Here is a 20,658-nt window from a genome sequence, read left to right as displayed (position 1 = left end):
ATGAAGTGACTTTAGTGCAGTTAAGCCCATTTCGGATTTCAGCGCCTCTGGAGGATTTTCACTGCACTTCGAGTACAGTGTTGCATATTCCAAGTTTTGATCATCCTCCCTCTGCAGGGACTCGAACCTGATGGCATCGCTACACTCAGCCACGGCACGAACCCCTGCATCAGTAGACCGGGTGCGCAGGTACATGCGCAGCTTTCCGAACGAAAACTGGCGGCATCAATCAGATTGCTCGTTGTATAATCTCGATGCCATCAGGTTCGAATCCCTGCCGGGGGAGGATGAGTTTGGATGTTAAGAGAATGCTGGAACGCAAGGATGTCCGGGAATTTCATCGTATAAGTTGAGGCTATCGTTGTAACGAGGTTCCATTGTACTACATGTCTTCACGTTGGTACATGATAAGAATATCACTGAATTATGCGTTGTCTTTATGAAAATTTATTCTTCTCCAGTTTAAATATAATACGTTTCAATTTTTACGTTTCGATAATTCGTTTCAAATTAAACAAATAGAAATCAGTCATTCGTTATATCTTTACATTTATACACTACGATACAATCATCTACTTTAATTAATTAACAATCGAACTAATCAAATCCACTGCTATACAATATTACAATAGCTTTTCTCTCTAATATTAATAATATAATAATAATAATAATAATAATAATTGTATCTATATTAATTAAAATTAACAAAACCTGAATATTTGAAATAACGCAGGTAAGCGCCGTTTTTAAATGTTTAAAACTTGTCGTCGCATTATTCCGGATGACGCAACGCGCGATTTATAAACCAACCCCGAACGTGTTCAGATTACCGAGTGCGGAAACGAAAGCAACCAAAATAATTACAATTCAATACCCCCGGTTCATCACCAATTTAGTGGTTTTGTATCACAGGAGCACATATTTAAAGTTTGGGGCTGAACTTTATCTTAGCTCATCCAGTATCCCTGATAGTATCAGGGATACTAGATGATCTTGAGTTCACCTCCAAACTTTAAATACGGCCCCTGTGCACTGTATATCTTCGAGAAGTCGCGAGTAAACAACTAAATCATTCAACTTTTCTAACATGATTCACTAGATTACTATAATGAGAATGTACAGTGCAGTATAGTTGAATTGAGCGAGCAGTCTCACTGAGCAGCCTCACAGAGCAGCTTCACTCAAACAGTTGAACTGTTTGAGTGAGCAGCCTCACAGAGCGGCCTCACTCAAACGGTTTAACCGTTTTGAGTGAGCAGCCTCACAGAGCAGCTTCACTCAAACAGTTGAACTGTTTGAGTGAGCAGCCTCACAGAGCGGCCTCACTCAAACGGTTTAACCGTTTTGAGTGAGCAGCCTCACAGAGCAGCTTCACTCAAACAGTTCAACTGTTTGAGTGAGCAGCCTCACAGAGCGGCCTCACTCAAACAGTTCAACTATTTGAGTGAGCAGCCTCACAGAGCGGCCTCACTCAAACAGTTCAACTGTTTGAGTGAGCAGCCTCACAGAGCAGCTTCACTCAAACAGTTGAACTGTTTGAGTGAGCAGCCTCACAGAGCGGCCTCACTCAAACGGTTTAACCGTTTTGAGTGAGCAGCCTCACAGAGCAGCTTCACTCAAACAGTTCAACTGTTTGAGTGAGCAGCCTCACAGAGCGGCCTCACTCAAACAGTTCAACTATTTGAGTGAGCAGCCTCACAGAGCGGCCTCACTCAAACAGTTCAACTGTTTGAGTGAGCAGCCTCACAGAGCGGCCTCACTCAAACAGTTCAACTGTTTTGAATGAGAGCAGCCTCACAGAGCGGCCTCACTCAAACAGTTCAACTGTTTGGCTTAAATCAAACAGTTAAACACTCGGATATTGATAATATTACAAAGAAATAAAGACTCTATTGATGGAAGATTCATACAATAAAAACAGACAACAAAACCAAGTTCCACAGAACAGGACACAGTTTTACAGAACAGGAACAGGTTCTACAGTTTTTGACCGAATTACGTAGTTCTTTGAGCCGGGCAACAGTTGCGCAGTAAACGAGCTCAATATTCAAACCGCATACATTAAAATCATCTCTAGATATCGATTTCAGAAACGAAGTATTAACAAATTTGCAGCGACCGAAGTCCTCGATAGCACATTACTAAGCGTCTAAAAACGGCATCTATAAAACCAGATCTGTATACAGTACGGGTTCACATGTACTCTTAATAAATTAATTCTTGATGATAAAATCACCGCGTTTGAAAGGAACCGCCCGTAAAGTACATATGCAAGTAACAGTAGGTAGGACCTCGCCGTCGAAAGCGCCCGATATGCGTACATAGCTAGGTAGCCATCAAAAAAAGTCATGGCGCAGGGCTGCCGACATCTGAAAAGTGGTGTCATCAGAAATGAATTTAATTTTTTCAGTAACATTTCATTGAAATATGAAAGAAATATTCAAATTAATCGGTAATCAACAGTAAGAACATCTTTCATATTTCTTTTCAAATTAATCGGTAATCAACAGTAAGAACATCTTTCATATTTCTTTTCAAATTAATCAGTTATCAACAGTAAGACCCTCGGTAACATCTTTCATATTTCTGTTCAAATTAATCAGTAATCAACAGTAAGACCCTCGGTAACATCTTTCATATTTCTGTTCAAATTAATCGGTAATCAACAGTAAGACCCTCGGTAACATCTTTCATATTTCAAATAAATCAAATCAGTATTTCTTATCATAAAATATTATTAATTCTGAAAATCAGTAAACAGTTGGCAGCTCTGCATGCGACCACATTCACGCATGACATGTGCGTAATTTTTGTAATCCGTCTACTGGCATACATAAGGTTTGAGGTCATTAGCAATATCGTTTGAAGCGCCACCAAGTAGCGCCTTCAAAAATACCGGTAGCTCTATTTTTTGCGTATGTACTTTAAGAACGTTCCCTAAGTGCGATAATAGTTCAACACGCTCTCTAACAATGGCGTGAGCCTCTTACAATCATCATCTTTAAAAATTCATAAATGTGTCTTTTTAATTTCTAACAGGTGCGTGTGCCCCCTTCTCCGAGCGTGTGCCAGGCGTGTGCTGCGCGCGCGGTACACGCTTTTTCGAAATTTTATTGCATAATAATTTCCTATAAATAATTCGTTTTGGTAATTAGTACGACTTCACCTCATCGGAGGAGGTGGAGGAGCTCTGACTCCGGGTGGAGGACGCGGCTGCTGGTTCGTACCTGAAAAATAGAAACACTAATTAGTCATTTAGTGGCAACAGGGTCAGCGGGAACAGGGTCAGCGGGAACAGGGTCAGCGGGAACAGGGTCAGCGGGAACAGGGTCAGCGGGAACAGGGTCAGCGGGAACAGGGTCAGCGGGAACAGGGTCAGCGGGAACAGGGTCAGCGGGAACAGGGTCAGCGGGAACAGGGTCGTGGAACTGGCTCAATGGAAAGTGAAACTCGGTTAGAATAGAGGGAAAACCCAGATTCTATAAATACTTACCCGATTTCCGGCTGCTTTTACTCGGGTAATGTTTCGGATTATTACGATAATCGGCCGGAGCCGGAAATTCATTCACGTCATGGAAATAAAACCGTGATTCGAAATCTACAAAACGCACAAACACGAAAAATAAATTATTCACGAAACGATCGACAAAATTTCATCATAAAATTCAAAGTATAAAAACTGAATTACCGTTTATTGCGTTGTTGTTGTTGTGAGGATGCGGTGGCGCAGGAGCCCATGAGTTCCTCGACGGGGGCGGCGGGGGTACATTCGGCGCCGCTCGCGTGGTAGGTGATGGAGGGGGTAATCGCGGTGAGGGGGGAGGAGGGGGTAACGCGGTCGATTGACTGGAGCCCCTATGCGGCGGAGGAGGCGGCGGCCGACTCGAGGGCGGTCTCGGGGGCGGGGCAGCTGTCGGCCGATGACTCGAAGGCGGTGCTTTATGCAGGGGTGGAGGCGGTACGTTTCTATTCGGGGGCGGCGGTGGTAGAGGTCGGCCGCCCGATGAACTTGTAGGTCGTTTCATGCTAGTTTGGCGCGGTATAGAAGCTATCGGGGGTGGAGGCGGCGTGATGGCAGCGGTCGGAGGCCGGCTCGGAGGAGGGGGAGGCGGTATAGATGTATCGGGTTTGTTCCACGCCGGAGGGGCTGGAGGTCGACGCTGCTGCGGAGGTACCGGAGGTGGTCCTGGTTTACCGCGTGTCGGAGCCGGTCTGTTGTTTACGGTAGGTGATGGTGGCGCCCCCGGTCGACTGGAGTTCATTCCCGGTATCACTTTATTCGGTAGTTCGGGTTTCGAGTTCTGATTCACGTCTTTCACATTATTAGCACCTGTGTTGTTAATACGATTAAAGTTCGGTCTACCACCCATAGGTGGCGGCGGCGGTGGTTGTCCACCGCTACTACTCGTATTAGTCCTGTTATTGTTAGGCACGCTATTATTGGCTGTAGAGAAAGGTTTATCACTTGTTACAGGTGGTTTCAGTGGACGCGGAACTGTAGAACTGTTACCTGAAAGCGATATAAATTACAAAGATTACTTAGAAATACCAATTTTTTCGATTCGAGTCATACACGCAGAATGTAGAATGAAACCTGCAAAACTGTGGAATCGGATCCAGAGTGGAAACAAATCCATTATCAAATTAAGAGTCAAATCAAACCCACACAACTGTGGAACTGGGTCCAGAGACAAATTAAACCTACACAACTGTGGAACTGGTTCCAGAGACAAATTAAACCCACACAACTGTGGAACTGGTTCCAGAGACAAATTAAACCCACACAACTGGGGAACTGGGTCCAGAGACAAATTAAACCCACACAACTGTGGAACTGGTTCCAGAGTCAAATTAAACCCACACAACTGTGGAACTGGGTCCAGAGTCAAATTAAACCCACACAACTGTGGAACTGGTTCCAGAGACAAATTAAACCCACACAACTGTGGAACTGGTTCCAGAGACAAATTAAACCCACACAACTGTGGAACTGGGTCCAGAGTCAAATTAAACCCACACAAGTGTGGAACTGGATCCAGAGACAAATTAAACCCACACAACTGTGGAACTGGGTCCAGAGTCAAATTAAACCCACACAAGTGTGGAACTGGAAGATATAGTCTAAGCAAGTGTTCAGTGAAATTAAACTACATACCGCAAAAATGTTGTAACTTACGCTGAAGGATGATTTAGTTACGAGTTTGATTTTGTAGTGATGCGTGGCAGACAAACAGCTCCCTATTGAATACTGAGATATCACGAATCCCTGAATGAATCCAATACTCATAGAACAGCTGTGCGACCAACACCAGTCATCGATAACAGAGAAAACAAACCCTCGGACAGATTTTAATTTCACTGGTATTTTATTTCCGTGGTATTACCCTCGCGGGTAACCGGGAAACTGTTTCTATGGATATCTAAACCGCGTAACTACTGAAGAATAATGCCCACCCCTTCCCTAATCCCCTTTGACATCAATGATCATTCGGCTTTATTCAAATTAGATAGCTTATCAATTTGATGGTGTCATAGGGAGATAGTAAGGCAGCCATCTTTGATGAAAATGTTTATAGATCATTTGATGGCAGCCATAAATTGATAAGCCGCTTGAACCAAATAAAAAACAGATAAATTAAATTTCTCAAATCTTTTTTTATTGTAAACAATGAAATATAACTTCATTAGAATTCAACACGCAATTAATTAATCGTTAATCAACATTTCTTAATTATTAACTGCGGTAATTAGTAACGTTTTAATCACGAATAAAGCATTTAACAACAAGAACCTGAAGCGGAAATATTTTACAAAAATTATCATATATTTGTAATATTTAGCGAATCATAAATGTCATGAACTATATTTAAAAGCGCTGCCCTTCGCTGTCAGTCGAGTCTAGTAGGTTTTTTTCTGCAGTTTCAGCTTACCTGAAATCAAAAATAATAAGTCATTTAGACGTTGAAAATGAACGATTTGAAATGAATTGAAATCTTAAGTAACGAATTTGTTTTATTGTGATATTCTTAACAGATATATGTATAGCGCTAGATCGGAGCCTGTAGATTTTGAGGGTAATTTTAAGACTCATAAAACATATATAAGGATAATATAAATATTTTCTGTTTCTATAATTCCCTACATTCTGAATTTGAAGGACAGTGCTAGGCAGAAAACCCAATATCGCTGCTTTGCAGCTACATTTTATGTTTATGATTTCCAAAGGTTTGCATATTAATGATGCTACTAGGCAGAAAACCAGTTATCGTTGCTTTGCAACTATATTTTGTATCTAAAAAATTTCCAAAGGTTGGCATATCAATGATGCTGCTAGGCAGAAAACCCAAAATCGCTGCTTTGCAGCTATATTTTTTTGCTTTGGGTTTTTTATCGTGGAATTAGGGGATTGTCGTTCTTATTTATTTGATTGATTCGATGTGATGATATTAATGGTAGTTAGTTTTAAACGGAATAAGCATCCAGGTTCTCATGCTATAATACGTGTAACTGCCGCTGCTGTTGTTGTGTTGCTATGTGACATGCTTCCAATAATACATCATATACTTACACATTCTATTCTGCGCCATTCAAGTTCTCGATTCTCCATAAAAGTTTGTCTTCCCGTTCCGAAAAATCACCACTCCAGTTTTAAAAACTGTTACCGCTTAGGCCTAACTACAAACCGGGTGGGTTTAATTTGACTGAACCCAGTTCCACAGTTGTATGGGTTCAATTTTTTCGGAATCGAGTTCCACAGTTTCGTCAGTATACAATATGACTCTAAATCCAGTTCCACAGTTGTGTATCCGCAGTTGTGTGGGTTTAATTTGTCTCTAAACCCAGTTCCACAGTTGTGTATGCGCAGTTGTGTGGGTTTAATTTGTCTCTAAATCCAGTTCCACAGTTGTGTGGGTTTAATTTGACTCTGGACCCAGTTCCACAGTTGTGTGGGTTTAATTTGACTCTGGACCCAGTTCCACAGTTGTGTGGGTTTAATTTGTCTCCGGACCCAGTTCCACAGTGGAGTGGGTTTAATTTGAATATGAATCCATTTCTATTAATTTCTACAATTCACTCAATAGTGATCGAAATGAAAGCAACAAAAATCAAAATGTTTTCAATACAAAGCAACAAGGAGACAGGTTTGAAAGCAAAAACTAGTAAAAAGCCGGTTAGAAAACGCGATAAACATTTGACAAAAACCAGTTGCATTGAATTAGTTACGACTCCTAGCGAACTGTGTAACACAAATTGAAATACGATATTAGTATCGTAAAAAAATCTGAACGTAAATTCATTTACATGCATTGTTAATGGGACGAAAATTACACGAATATCGAACACCTACCCGTAGCCGATCGGTTTCCGGTTGAACGTAATTTCGGCATGCCGCCGGCGAACAGACCGCCGAGGCCCGGTGGACCGCCGCCCATACCGCCACCGCCGCCACCACCACCTCCCCCGCCAGAGGAGGCGCTGCTCGATGACTTCCCTGCAGAGAAAATAAAAGCAAATTCTATACATGAGGTTAACGTTACGTGGACTCTTGACTTCTTTAAAAAAAAAAAAGTTCCATAAAATATTCAGTTTTTTGTTTGGTTTATTTCATAAATGTAAACAGGTAACAGATAACGCTACTGTACGAGACCGATAGAAATATATTTCTTCCATGAATTCATTATCATATTGTGCTAATACTTGACTTTCATGCAAGGTTTAAAAACTGTATCAAGGACTAATATCGGCACGAATAGGCTCTTTCTCTCTAACTGCCGTAAAAATACTGAGACTGGTAGAATTCTACCCCGAGTTGGTGTCAGATACTGAGTGAGAGTTTGTGAAATACAGTAGACTCTGTCTCTTACTGCGGTAAAGTTGAGACTGGTAAAATTCTACCCCGAGTTGGTGTCAGATACTGAGTAAGAGTTTGTGAAATACAGTAGACTCAGTCTCTTACTGCGGTAAAGTTGAGACTGGTAAAATTCTACCCCGAGTTGGTGTCAAATACTGAGTAAGAGTTTGTGAAATACAGTAGACTCTGTCTCTTACTGCGGTTAAGTTGAAACTGGTAAAATTCTACCCAGAGTTGGTGTCAAATACTGAGTAAGAGTTTGTGAAATACAGTAGACTATGTCTCTTACTGCGGTAAAGTTGAAACTGGTAAAATTCTACCCCGAGTTGGTGTCAGATACTGAGTAAGAGTTTGTGAAATACAGTAGACTCTGTCTCTTACTGCGGTAAAGTTGAGACAGGTAAAATTCTACCCCGAGTTGGTGTCAAATACTGAGTAAGAGTTTGTGAAATACAGTAGACTCTGTCTCTTACTGCGGTAAAGTTGAAACTGGTAAAATTCTACCCAGAGTTGGTGTCAAATACTGAGTAAGAGTTTGTGAAATACAGTAGACTCTAATTTGATAATCATACATTTTCTAAGACCGAACTCAGAGAACACACTTTTTTCTCAGACTGTTCAAACCTAGATTCATATTAAACCGTAACCCAAATATTATGATTATTACAGTGCAGATGTATTAAACTAAAGGTACTCGACTTTCACAGTGGTACACGCGTGAGTAAATAGATCCCCAGAATAGACTCACTTAACACTAGAGTAGGTGCTGCTAACTGTACCCCTTAGACCGACGTTTTTTACGTTAAGAAAGCATCTCGTAACAGAATAGGAGCAGCAAACCGAGCAGGAGAATGTATGCTGCATTATTCAATCTCATTCTCAAGCCCCGCTGCTGCTGCTGCTGCTGCCGCTGCTGCTGCCGCTCAGTTTCCAACCCATGTATTTCTGATTCAAGGACACTTTTTTCATCGGGGCCCAGTTGCACAGTCGTGACTTAAGTCCAAAAGTGGTCTTAAATCTCAAGACTGATCTTAAGTTGTTAGATTGTCTATAGAACTAAGTTGGTCTTAGATTGGTCTAAGCCACGACTACGCAACCGGCCCCTGGGAAACATACGGGGAGGATCCAAGAGGTTCTTCCGTGGTCCCCTACTCCCCCCATCACAATTTTCACGACTTGGCTTAAGAAAATTACACATCAAGTGGCAAATAATTGCAGGTCATTTTGTTTCTAGAACCTACAAATGATCCGTTATTTTCAAAATTTTCCTTGGGGCCCCTTAAACCTGCTTAAAGAATCTGCGTCTATGGCACTCGCGTTCATGTACTAAGTACCGCATAGGCCTCAGATTTTTTAACCCCACCCCGCACTATTAAAAATTCCTGGATCAGCCCCTGAATTATGAGAATATTCAACACTTATACGTATCAACATCACATGCATCACAATCATGCTTTCAACAAAAAAAAAACATCATTAGGTTATCAGCAGAAGTCGAGGAGACAGCTGCACAGTTAGTCAACGGGTTAGATCTTACAATGTTCGTTTTGGTTCTAAAACCAAGTGCGAGCTCTTCAGATAATGATAGTGAAACTGTTAGTAAATAGTGACACAACCAACCAGACGCGCATAACTGGCCAGCACAGTAAAACGACCACCACATTGACCGGACACTCAGTCGATCAGTACACGCCGTTGGTCTAGTGGTTAGGACAAAACGCTGGCGAGTAAGAGATCCGGGTTCAAATCCCAGTGGGGCCAAGAAGATGCGCAAAAATTAAATTTTGGTTCTTGTGCTTTAGACTTTCCCACAACTGTACAACTAGCCGGGGAGTGAGAAATATATGTTATCAGTTGAACGAACTCTTCTGATCCGTATCACTATAACCTATTAAATTGTCATCACTCATGACTCAATTTCGTGACAGTTTTTCATTCATCTTTCATTCGTTTTTTTTTTCTGTTGAGTCACATCAGGCACACCACGAGGCGCGATGGGTGAAGAGATGGGCCGCTACTAGGAAACAGTTAAACTTTTTACACAGAGCAAGCAGCGAGTTCCGCTGTAGATGAAAAGTAGACTCCGCTCAAATAGGACTTCAACTCGTGACTATAGTGATATTCAAGTTAGATTCCAGGCCTATTTATGGTGTCACACAAATATTTCAACTAACATCATCTGAGTTAAAGTTATCTCTGCTCAGCTATCTCTGATAACTTAAACAGTTATCTCTGATGATTTAATTAACCTTTCAGTGCTGACTAATGTCTATTTATTAATGGATGAGACCTGTTTTTCTTGGATATTTTGCTTACTTTTTGGGGTACATACCTCATTTATGTCTTAACAGAATGCCAAAAATCGCGGACAACAACTGAATATCCGATATATTTCCAGTTCTGTACCAATTAGATGGATTGGCAAAAAGACTCCTTAAGTCCAATTGAATGAGAGAGAAAATCCTCCATTTTGTGAAATTTCTTGAATTTTTACATTGTCACCATGCCTACGAAATGAAGTTATTTTTCTTGTGGGGTCTCAACAACTAAATCAGGGTGGCGTAGGCATGGTAACAATGTTCAAATCCAAGAAATTTGACAAAATGGAGGATTTTCTCTCTCATTCAACTGGACTTAAGGAGTCTTTTTGCCAATCCATCTAATTGGTACAGAACTGGAAATATATCGGATATTCAGTTGTTGTCCGCGATTTTTGGCATTCTGTTGAGACATAAATGAGGTATGTACCCCAAAAAGTGAGCAAAATATCCCAGAAAAACAAGTCTCATCAATTAATAAATAGACATTAGTCAATACCCTATAGTGCTGGAGATAATTTGAAAATTTTGAAAAATTCCACCCTAGTGTGTTGAATAACGGGAATACCACTATAGTGCGTATACACCGCGGCGCGGTGTATCGTTAATTCACTATGTTTGACAGGTGCTGCCATCTTTCAATAGAGATAAAAACTAATTACTAATTAAATCAATACACCATCCATCACGGATTCATACATCGCACTGCGGTGTAGACGCACTGAAAGGGTTGAACAGTTATCTCTGAGTTGATTGGATCTGACTTAAGCGGGGTCTACTGTAGGCCTACTACTGTTTACTATTTACTAACTGCGGACGACATATAAAGCATTGAGACATTGAGACAGAGAGACATTGAGATGAACGACGAGAGAGAGTGCGCTGATACCTGCAGCCCAGGAATGTCGGGGAGGTAGGAATTTAATAGGTCGAGGCAGGTCGTGATGATGATGATCGTCGTATTTTTCGTAGTTATTATTCAGCGGCACGCGGGGCGCCGGGCGTTTTTTCTTACCGCCCCAGCCCCCGGTGCCGCTGGTGCTGCTGCGTCGCGTCGAGATGATCACCGCAGCTGCACGTACGCGTGTTCGATGATAAAGAATAAGAGAGAAATTCGCTATAGACTTCGTTATATATATATATATATATATATATATATATATATAATATAATATATAATATTTGTGTTATATATAAACAGCAGAGGATGAAAAATATATCGAACCGCTATAAGATATTCTGGAGCCAGTTTTATACATCGGTATTACCTTTAACCCAGGGGCTAGATTTATTGAAAATGAATTGAGTTAACCCGCAGGTTAAAGGTAATACCGGTTAATAAAAGCGGACCTGGTTTATTAAGCCTGATACCTGCACCCATTGAAACATTCACAATTATAGCATGAGTTCTTGACGATTAGTTTTTGAAAGTTTGCAGATAAAATGTCTGATGTCTGGTGTTTGTAGTTCATTATCTTGGTAGCTTAGTTTAAGAAGTCTCAGGTGAAGTACCGATGTGAAAATGTAAGGATGGATGTCTTAGAGGGTGCAGGGTACAAGCTGAAGAAATAGACCTCGGCCTGGTTTCATAGACCGCGGGTAAATCCTCAAACCGGGCCTGGGCCCAGTTTCACGAAAAGGATTAAAGGCCTAAATCGATTTAAGATAAACTGAATTAATGAAGAAATTAAATCGATTTAAGAGTTAAACCCGGGGGGGGGAAATCCAGAACCTGGGCCCAGTTTCATCGATCGGGTATCAAATCAAAGTTACCCCACGGAATAAATTCTCAACCGAAGTAACAACGAGAAACCATGATAACATCGGACAAATTTTGAAACGTTCCTAGCTCGGATTATTTTACCGTCACATCTATGAAACTCAGCCGCGTCGTAAATCCAAGCTCTAGTTCGATTAAGAATGAATCTAATGGAGAAACTAGTTTTAAAATGGTTATTACTTGAATGAATTGTTTTAGTAGGGAATGGTTTCAGGGGCCGGTTGCATAGTCATGACTTAGACTTAAGACAAGTCTAAGACCAACGTAGCTCTATAGCCAATCTAACAACTTAAGGCCAGTCTTAAGATTTAAGACCACTTTTTGACTTAAGTCACGACTGTACAACTGGCCCCTGGTGAGGTTTTAAACTACGTATGATCCAGTGATAGCTGAATAAACGAATCCGCTGTAAATCGGTGATGACTTGATTTTCTATTAAGAATAAATAATGGAAAAATGTTTAAACTCGCGATAGATTCTTACCTCCGACGAGCGGAGAGCTGCGGTCATTAGTGACGGTTTTCTTCAATTTCATTCCTCCGTGAATCGACGACAGCAACGCGCTGCGATCCTTCGACGAGGGCGGCCCGGACGAGCCCTTACCGGGCATTGGAGGCGGTGGTGGCCCCGGGGGTGGCGGGGGCGGAGGAGGAGGCCCTGGCATGTCGTCGTCGTCCTTCCTCTATTCCGATCTCCGGCGTGGTGCAAAACGCAGGCAAATTTTTCTCAAAATCGAAATCTACAAAAAATATAAGACGAAATTCAATAATTGTTGCTATGGAAATGGACGACGTGAAGGTTATTAAGTACGGAACCGTCCACATACATTATGTAAATAGGAATGTAAATAGACCTAAATTATCATAATTAGGTCTAACAGACTTATGTTAAGCGGAGAGCTTTCCATTGGTGAAAATTCTAATTAGGCTAATTAACTTCGTTATTTGCTACTTTTACAACTAGGAAGAAAAGATGTTGACATCCTGCCTTAATGTAGAAAGTAAGAAAACATAAGGCAACATTTGGCCCCCATAATCCTCACTATAGACCTATAGCCTAGGCCTATTGATAAAACAAGTCATTTAAATATCATATATACCCTTTATACATAAGTTAGACATGCATGCAGCAGAGGGGGTGAAGAGGGGGCCGTTGTGAAAAACAAGCCCAACTCTCTCTCTTTCTCACAGGACCCGACCGAGTTCATTATTCATATGATTGACTTATGACCTCTCTGTTTGACAGACACCGCAGAGGACTAATGGGCCGGGACTAATAGCCCGGGACTAATAGCCTGCTTTAAAAAGCCTAATATTAGTACAAACAAATCCAATATGAGAACAATAATAATATCACCCTTCTGATTACTAACATGCTGAGAGTAACAGTAATTGAAACTATAGGGATGAGCCGTCAATGTCTGACTTGTGGTGCTGCGACCCTGGTTCACAACTGTGTTGATTTTTGCCTTTTTGGCAGGGTTTAAGGTCTCAGTCACCGATTAGTGACGGCTTGTCTCACTCACCTGTTTTACTGATATCCCCTATCGAATCTCGCTAATTAATCTGAGATTCTCATCTCGTTTCGCGGTCGCTGAATTTCTGAGAATTTCGGTGAAATAAATCGAATTTTTTATCAAACAACTCCCATCACAGTTTACTTCCTGGTAATGGCGATTTAGTGCTCGAAATGACCGGTAGAGGCGACACCTCCTGCACGACTTATAGTATACTTATAAAATAAAAAGCCTGCTGAATTTATCTTTTCAAAGATGGTTAAACTAATTATGGCAGTTTCGTAGTTTCAGTGCGTAGTATTGTGAGAATTTTGGGATTTTTCAGTCCATTCCCGGCCCGCCACCCAACTGATCTAGCTTCAAAATGGGACAGGCAACCAGTCTAGTCTAGCGAGTGTATTTCATAGACTAGACTGGTCGCCTGTCCAATTCTGCGCCACCTGCATTCGCAGTCAAAATAGTAGCTGAAAGGTAGAGACCGGCGACCAATAAGATAAAATCCCACTATTTACAGATTAAACGAATTTAAAAACCAGAATTCATTTATTCAATCAAAAATATATAAAAGACACGACGTTTCGATCTCACCCTAGAGATCATCGTCAGGTGTAAGATATAGCATAGAACTATAACCGAACTATATTCCGTTATAGTTCTATGGATATAGATTAAAAACAGGGGTATATATACAGAGGAGGACAGGTTAATTGATTGGTGAGTGAGTAAATAATTAGTGTTTGGCGAGGCATGAAGTAATATACTTAGAAAGAAGGGAATTATGTGGAGAAAAGCCATTATTTAAATTGGTACTAATATCTGAGTGACCAGCAATTAAGGGCAGACTAGTCTACTAGGCGACCAGTCTACCAGACACGTCGCGAGAGCTTTCAAACTGGAAATCAGATTAGATTGCTGTTGGACAAGTAATCTCCAACGACACGGAAATCAGTACCGTCCAACGTGTGTGCATTCATCAGTAGACGTACTGTTACTGTAGTCGATTTTGGGCGATAACTGGAAAATCTCTTCTGAAAATTTCGATTGTGCCGTACGAATTATATAACTTGTGATATATTACCGAATCCGTCTCAAAGTTGCTTATACTTCATAAAAAGCGGATTTCAACTCTTATCGCCAATTTGGGAAAATGGGCGCCAAGGACAGTAGGCCTAAATCGTGCTTTCCTTGTTCGTCGATGGAGTGCATAAAAAGTGGTGCAATCGTTGCCGAAATGGTGTTTTTAATGTACAAATCGGCTGAGTCACTGTTAGAACCAACTGTCAAGTTACTCATTTATCAAGAAGTATGTTTAATCGAGTATCAGGATCATGGCTTATGTTATAGTTTACGCAAACACCCGACTGAAGAGACCCACGTCCAAATACTCTCGGCATATTACATAATGTATTATAAGATTTTGCTAAATTTTCCAGCGATTGTTCTTGGATTATTTTGCGGAGCTTGGAGCGACATAGTTGGAAGAAAGTTGCTGATGATTCTTCCTTGCGTAGGCGCCATCATTGCGTGCTTGTTTTATATGTTTGGCATGCTACCTCAATCGTCCGCTCTTGCATTTGTTTTAATCGGAGCGGCCATCAATGGCTGTTTTGGAAAAAGCGCTGTACTTAGTATGGCTGTATACAGCTACGTTTCGGATGTGAGCAGTAAGGAAAACCGAACCAAAAAACTGAGTAAACTTTTGGCGATGAATTTTTTCGGACTTTTTCTCGGGTCATTGTTGGCCGGTTCACTTCTGGATAGACTCAGTTTTAACTTCATTTTCCTCATCGTTATGGCTATATTGGCCGCGTGCGTAATAGTACTGCTTATGTTTTTGAAGGAAAGTGTGCCCGGAATCGAATCTAACGACATTTATCCCGAAATAGAACCGACGAAGAAGAACGGTAAACCATTCTTATTCAACCCGGTTAACATTCGCGATTCGGTGGAAGTACTTATCAAACCGAGACAGGGGCATTCGCGATTTCACCTTGTTGTCGTTTTTTTCGTAGTTATCGCGAATCAGATTTGTAAAGCTGGAGAAATCGATGTAACTTTACTTTTTGTGAGATATTACCCGTTGAGTTGGTCCAAATCATTGTACGGTTACTTGTTAGCCGTCGATTACGCAAGTCTAGGGTTAGCTTTGTGTTTGCTCTTACCACTATTATCGGTTATATTTAGGATTCAAGATGTGAATTTAGTTATCATCGGTATAGTTTTCAAAACTTCCCGGTTAGTTTTCGTATCAGTCAGCGACCAAACATGGATGATTTTTGTTGGAGTAATAGTCGGTTCAGTCAGCGGTATGATTGTATCCGGTTCAAAATCAATCATTAGTAAGTTGGTTGATGAAGATGAAATTGGTAAAATATTCTCTTTGCTTTCGAGTGGCGAGACGGCCTCGAATCTACTAGGGGCAATCATCTTCACAAATCTATACTCCGTAACTTTCCAGATATTCCCGGGAATGGCGTTTGTCATTGAAGCAGCAATCTATATCGTTTGTTTAGGTGGGATTATTTGGATCGCTTGCGACGGAAACGTTTATACTGAACGTATTAAATTATTCGAAAAAGCGGGTGGATCTCTAAAAAACGAATACGGTACCTTTAGTCAAAACGATAGTACACCATCGAGTTTGCAGGAAATCGAAAATGAGATTCATGTACAAGAAACATGTGTCAAAAAGGAATCCAACTAAAATTCAATACCATTTAGAATCTGCTATGCTGCTGTTTACATTTATGAAAAGCTACGGAAGCGATAAAGGGCCTCGAGATGTCGCGTTCCAGCTCGACAAGTCGTCATATTTATGTCGACATATCGCGATATATCGCGTCAAGTCGACATGAATATGTCGACATATCGTGACGTTTTCACGACAAATTTCGCTTTTTCGCCCATTTTCCACGGGACAAGCCGTCATTTGAAGACATGTCTAAATGCAAGATGAGGACACCAGTGATATGACGACTGAGTTGTAAGTCGTCATGAATATGTCGACTTGTCGCGAGGAAAGTGGTCGTGAAAACGAAATATGTCGTCAAAACGTCACGATATATCGACATATTCATGTCGACTTGACGCGATATATCGCGGTATGTCGACATAAATATGGCGACTTGTCGAGTTGGAACGCGACATCTCGAGGCCCCTTATCGCTTCCGTAAAAAGCTGTATATTCGGGTAAATTCTGTCTAAATCTTAAGTCGTGAATTCTGTCTAAATTTAAAGTTGTGGTAACGATAATGAAAACGAAACCAGAAGTGCTCTCGGCGCTTCAGACATCATTGGAGGTACATTGTAACACGTACTTTCAAGGCCTTAAACACACGAAAAAAATGTTGTTGAGATTACATATATCGCGGTATGGGAAATGTGTCGAAATGTTACTGGATATGATTTTATACGCAATTACTCCATGCTACTAATTCATATTCTGAATTATGTACACAGATATTAAAGAAATGTTACGAATGTTACGAGAAACTAGGATAATAAAATTGAATGCATATTATAATTATTGTGATGTATCGCTGTTTATGTATTACGGAACGGAAGCGATAAGGGGCCTCGAGATGTCGCGTTCCAACTCGACAAGTCGTCATATTTATGTCGACATACCGCGATATATCGCGTCAAGTCGATATGAGTATGTCGATATATCGTGACGTTTTCACGACATATTTCGTTTTTTCGACGACTTTCCTCGCGACAAGTCGACATATTCATGACGACTTGAAACTCAGTCGTCATATTACTGGTGTCCTCATCTTACATTTACACATGTCTTCAAATGACGGCTTGTCCCGAGGAAAATGGGCAAAAAAGCGAAATTTGTCATGTAAACGTCACAATATGTCGACATATTCATGTCGACTTGATGCGATATATCGCGATATGTCGACACAAATATGGCGACTTGTCGAGTTGGAACGCGACAACTCGAGGCCCCTTATCGCTTCCGTATTGCAAATTCTCTTGGTGTCGTTGTCTCAACTGGTGCCGGCGACGATAGATCGGATTCGTTGGCGTGTTGACGTTTAAGCGGCTTCAGGGTTGAATAAAGATTGAACATCGCCTCTTAATCATTATTCCGGCAACATTCTATAGTTACTCGGGAAGAGAAAAACGAAGGAGCAGAAACCAATGAATAGTAATCGGGATGTGTAATGACAGATCGAACAGAAATGAACCCGCTCTGCTATACGGTTCATAACAGCAAATGTTCCTTAGTACACTATCCCAGTTTCGATAGGTCATTAGATACACTCATTTTAATTGAAAAAAAAATGGTTTTTTCACACTTGAATAGTTAATTTATCGGATGGTATTGATCAGAAATGAAAAAGATAAGCAAGAATATTAGAAAATGGTAAAGGCCAAAACTTCATCGTCTGATGTTGTTATACGCTGCACTCAAATACACCGCGTCGCCATTTTCATTTCATTATGTCAATGCAATCAAAACTGGCTGAAGGCAATCAGTAACCAAAGTTCCCCGATATGTAATAACATCAATCGGTGATCCCCTCGAATATGAAAGTAGGACTGTATTGTTATGATAGGCAAATTTTGATATTTATAAAACGTGCGTAAATCGATAGCAGTTGTATGTTCATAAGACATACAAGTCTATTCACTGGGAATTCCTAAACGGGCATGTTTCGACTAATGATTTATATTTGCTATTGTTCACTAGGAATTCACAAACGGACAAGTTTTGGCTTAACGATCATTTAACGTTTCATAATTTGCTTTTGGTACAGGTTCAGTGTACGTATGTCTCGGATTAATTAGAAATATTTTGGATTTAGTTTTCAAGACAATAGTAAATTCCTAAGGGATTAGTCAAGGGTCAACGTCTACATGTTTGGAAACCAGACAACTCCGGGCTTGTTCCATGCATGTCATTTTATTATGCAGTGTACCAAATTTGATAGCTACAGAGTTGAACTAATTAAATGTTTTGATACCCATTTTTCCGAACAGAAATTTACAACCCCTGAAAACTAATTTATCACCATTATGTCTTCACCCCTGATGCCTCATAACCTTGGCAAATATATTTGGCTTAGCAAAACAAACCCGCTGTAAATAAAGAAACAATACTTATGTAACCGGGTGAACTTGTAGGGGAAACCGTTCCGTACAGTGCTGCCATCCTTTTTCTAAGTAGGTGGCGTTCTGGTTTTTCGCGGCAATTATTCATTGTTTGTTGTCCTTACCGACAACCGCTCCTACTAAAAGCCGACCAGCGCCGACCAGCGCCCACTAGCGCCGACCAGCGCCGACCAGCGCCCACTAGCGCCGACCAGCGCCGTCCAAGCGCCGACCAGCGCCGTCCAAGCGCCGACCGGCGCCGTCCAAGCCCCGATTTCCTAGACAATTCGTTAAAAATGTATGCTGCTGTCTTACCTATGACTACATGCAAAATTAGATTCAAATGGTTATATTTACTTGGATTGCATTGTGTTCGTGTTAATTTTTTACTGAGTTTTCATGTCCAAGACAATATTCGTTAAAATGTATTCTGCTGTCTGATGTACTTTTAGATTTATAATTTCATATGGCAAAATTAAATTGAAATTGGTATATTGATCAGGTTTATTTTTTCATGTTAAGCTTGCATTAAATATGACTGGGATTTCATATACTATCGTTATTTGAAATAAAAGAAAATGCAAACAACTTAAAATCTTTCTTTCTTTTTCATGTATGTTTATGTGTATATCATACATCTCGTATGATATTTGCCTAATAGATTTTTACGCAAGACTACTCTCGTCACGTACACGCGCTAAAATTAATAAGGACGTTCATAACAGCTTTGATCATTGGTCCAGGGGAAGTAGCATGTGAACTGAAGTCAAGAACGCACTTCTCAATTAAATAAAAGAAAGGAATTACTGATGAAAGGAATAAAATAACTGTGATCATCCACTAATTAGATGTGTGCAATCATTCGACACACGCAACTTTAAGATATAATTACTTAAACCGTTTGAATTTTACTGGGCTTGTCATCAAAAACCAATTGAGTAATTCTTTTGATCTGTTAAAACAATGACCCGTTGACCAATTGACTTTAAGATTAATGGACATAAAATAAACTTATAAATATATCAATTCCATTGACTAATTGACTAGGAAAAATGTCGCCGATGACATTCAACAACTCTTTAATATGCTTCATGAAAACGATTTTGTACGAGAAGTGTTCGCATTGAAAGGAAAACCACCAATGGCTATTCTATATACAGACCAACAAATTAAAGACATTCGTACATTCTGTGTACAGTCTGGATCTATCCTTGGTGTTGACAGGACATTTAACGTTGGTGCGTGTTTTTTGACAATTACCGTTTTTAAGAATACACATTTACTTCGCCGGGAAACTCAGGAACACCCGATATTCATCGGCCCTCTGTTTTTACATTGGGACGGGGAAACCGAAACCTATCAGCATTTCTTCGCACACATCAAAGGGAAGCTTGACTCGGAAGTCACAACGACTGAAATCGCCTACAGTGAATCTCTGACTTTCGGTTCTGATGAAGAAAAAGCGTTGCTTAAGGCGGTAAAAGAGGCATTCCCCTCCGCTAATCAAATATTGTGTTACCGGCATCTTATCGAAAATGTAAAAAGACATTTGTTGCACAAAACTGGTGTCAACGATAAAGTTAAAGATAGAATAGTCGATGCGATATTCGGTAAAAGTAGAGCGCTGCATCAGGATGACGAATTCAAATACGAACAAAAAATGATTGAAACAAAGGCAGACATAATGGAATCAGCACCAGAGTTTATAGCCTATTTCAACAAACTGGAACCGCGACTAAAGCAGTATGTGTTCTTTCCGTCAGTCGTGAAAAAGGTCCATTCAATCGGTTGGACCAACAACAATTGCGAGACAATTAACAGTATCATAAAACTTTCAACCAAATGGAAGATATTAAAGATTCCGGACTTAATCGAGGAATTACATAAAATGGTGAAACTACAATATATCGATATTCGCAGAGCTATTCACAACCAAGGAAACTTCGAAATCGTATCAAAATTAAAAAGCTATACTGTCAGCCATGCCATTTGGACTCAAAAAACTGAAAACGATAAAAAAAAAACTATTTGAGAAATTCATGAAAGCCACGATAAGGCCAACAAAACCAATTAATACAATGACATC

General features: G+C 40.5%; 2 protein-coding genes across 2 annotated transcripts; one reads left to right on the top strand and one right to left on the bottom strand.

Annotated features, from left to right (window-relative positions):
- Nucleotides 1–460: 460 nt before the first annotated feature.
- Nucleotides 461–13,619, bottom strand: LOC141912023 (uncharacterized). Its single transcript, XM_074803185.1, has 6 exons — nucleotides 13,476–13,619; nucleotides 12,434–12,689; nucleotides 7,349–7,492; nucleotides 3,689–4,510; nucleotides 3,494–3,598; nucleotides 461–3,227 (listed from the first exon to the last, which is right to left on the bottom strand). Exons 2-6 carry the CDS (start codon nucleotides 12,612–12,614, stop codon nucleotides 3,163–3,165), a joined length of 1,317 nt encoding a protein of 438 aa, XP_074659286.1. The 5' UTR covers nucleotides 12,615–12,689; nucleotides 13,476–13,619; the 3' UTR covers nucleotides 461–3,162.
- Nucleotides 13,620–14,613: 994 nt separating this feature from the next.
- On the top strand, nucleotides 14,614–16,170 carry LOC141911610 (lysosomal proton-coupled steroid conjugate and bile acid symporter SLC46A3-like). The gene has a single exon (XM_074802598.1). It carries the CDS (start codon nucleotides 14,614–14,616, stop codon nucleotides 16,168–16,170), a length of 1,557 nt encoding a protein of 518 aa, XP_074658699.1.
- Nucleotides 16,171–20,658: the final 4,488 nt, after the last annotated feature.

This window comes from Tubulanus polymorphus, chromosome 10 (genome assembly GCF_964204645.1).
Source record: "Tubulanus polymorphus chromosome 10, tnTubPoly1.2, whole genome shotgun sequence".
In the NCBI taxonomy this organism is placed as follows: Eukaryota; Metazoa; Nemertea; class Palaeonemertea; order Tubulaniformes; family Tubulanidae; genus Tubulanus; species Tubulanus polymorphus.
Note: the sequence above shows the minus strand (reverse complement) of the source record. Positions and strands in the feature narration are given on the sequence as shown.

Excerpts from the sequence above, each read along its gene's own strand:
- LOC141912023 (XM_074803185.1), bottom strand. The coding sequence starts at position 12,614 with ATGCCAGGGCCTCCTCCTCCGCCCCCGCCACCCCCGGGGCCACCACCG. Across the intron at positions 4,511-7,348 it reads CGGAAACCGATCGGCTACGG|GTAACAGTTCTACAGTTCCG; the intron begins GTAGGTGTTCGA and ends TATCGCTTTCAG. Across the intron at positions 3,599-3,688 it reads CAACAACAACGCAATAAACG|ATTTCGAATCACGGTTTTAT; the intron begins GTAATTCAGTTT and ends TGCGTTTTGTAG.
- LOC141911610 (XM_074802598.1), top strand. The coding sequence starts at position 14,614 with ATGGGCGCCAAGGACAGTAGGCCTAAATCGTGCTTTCCTTGTTCGTCG.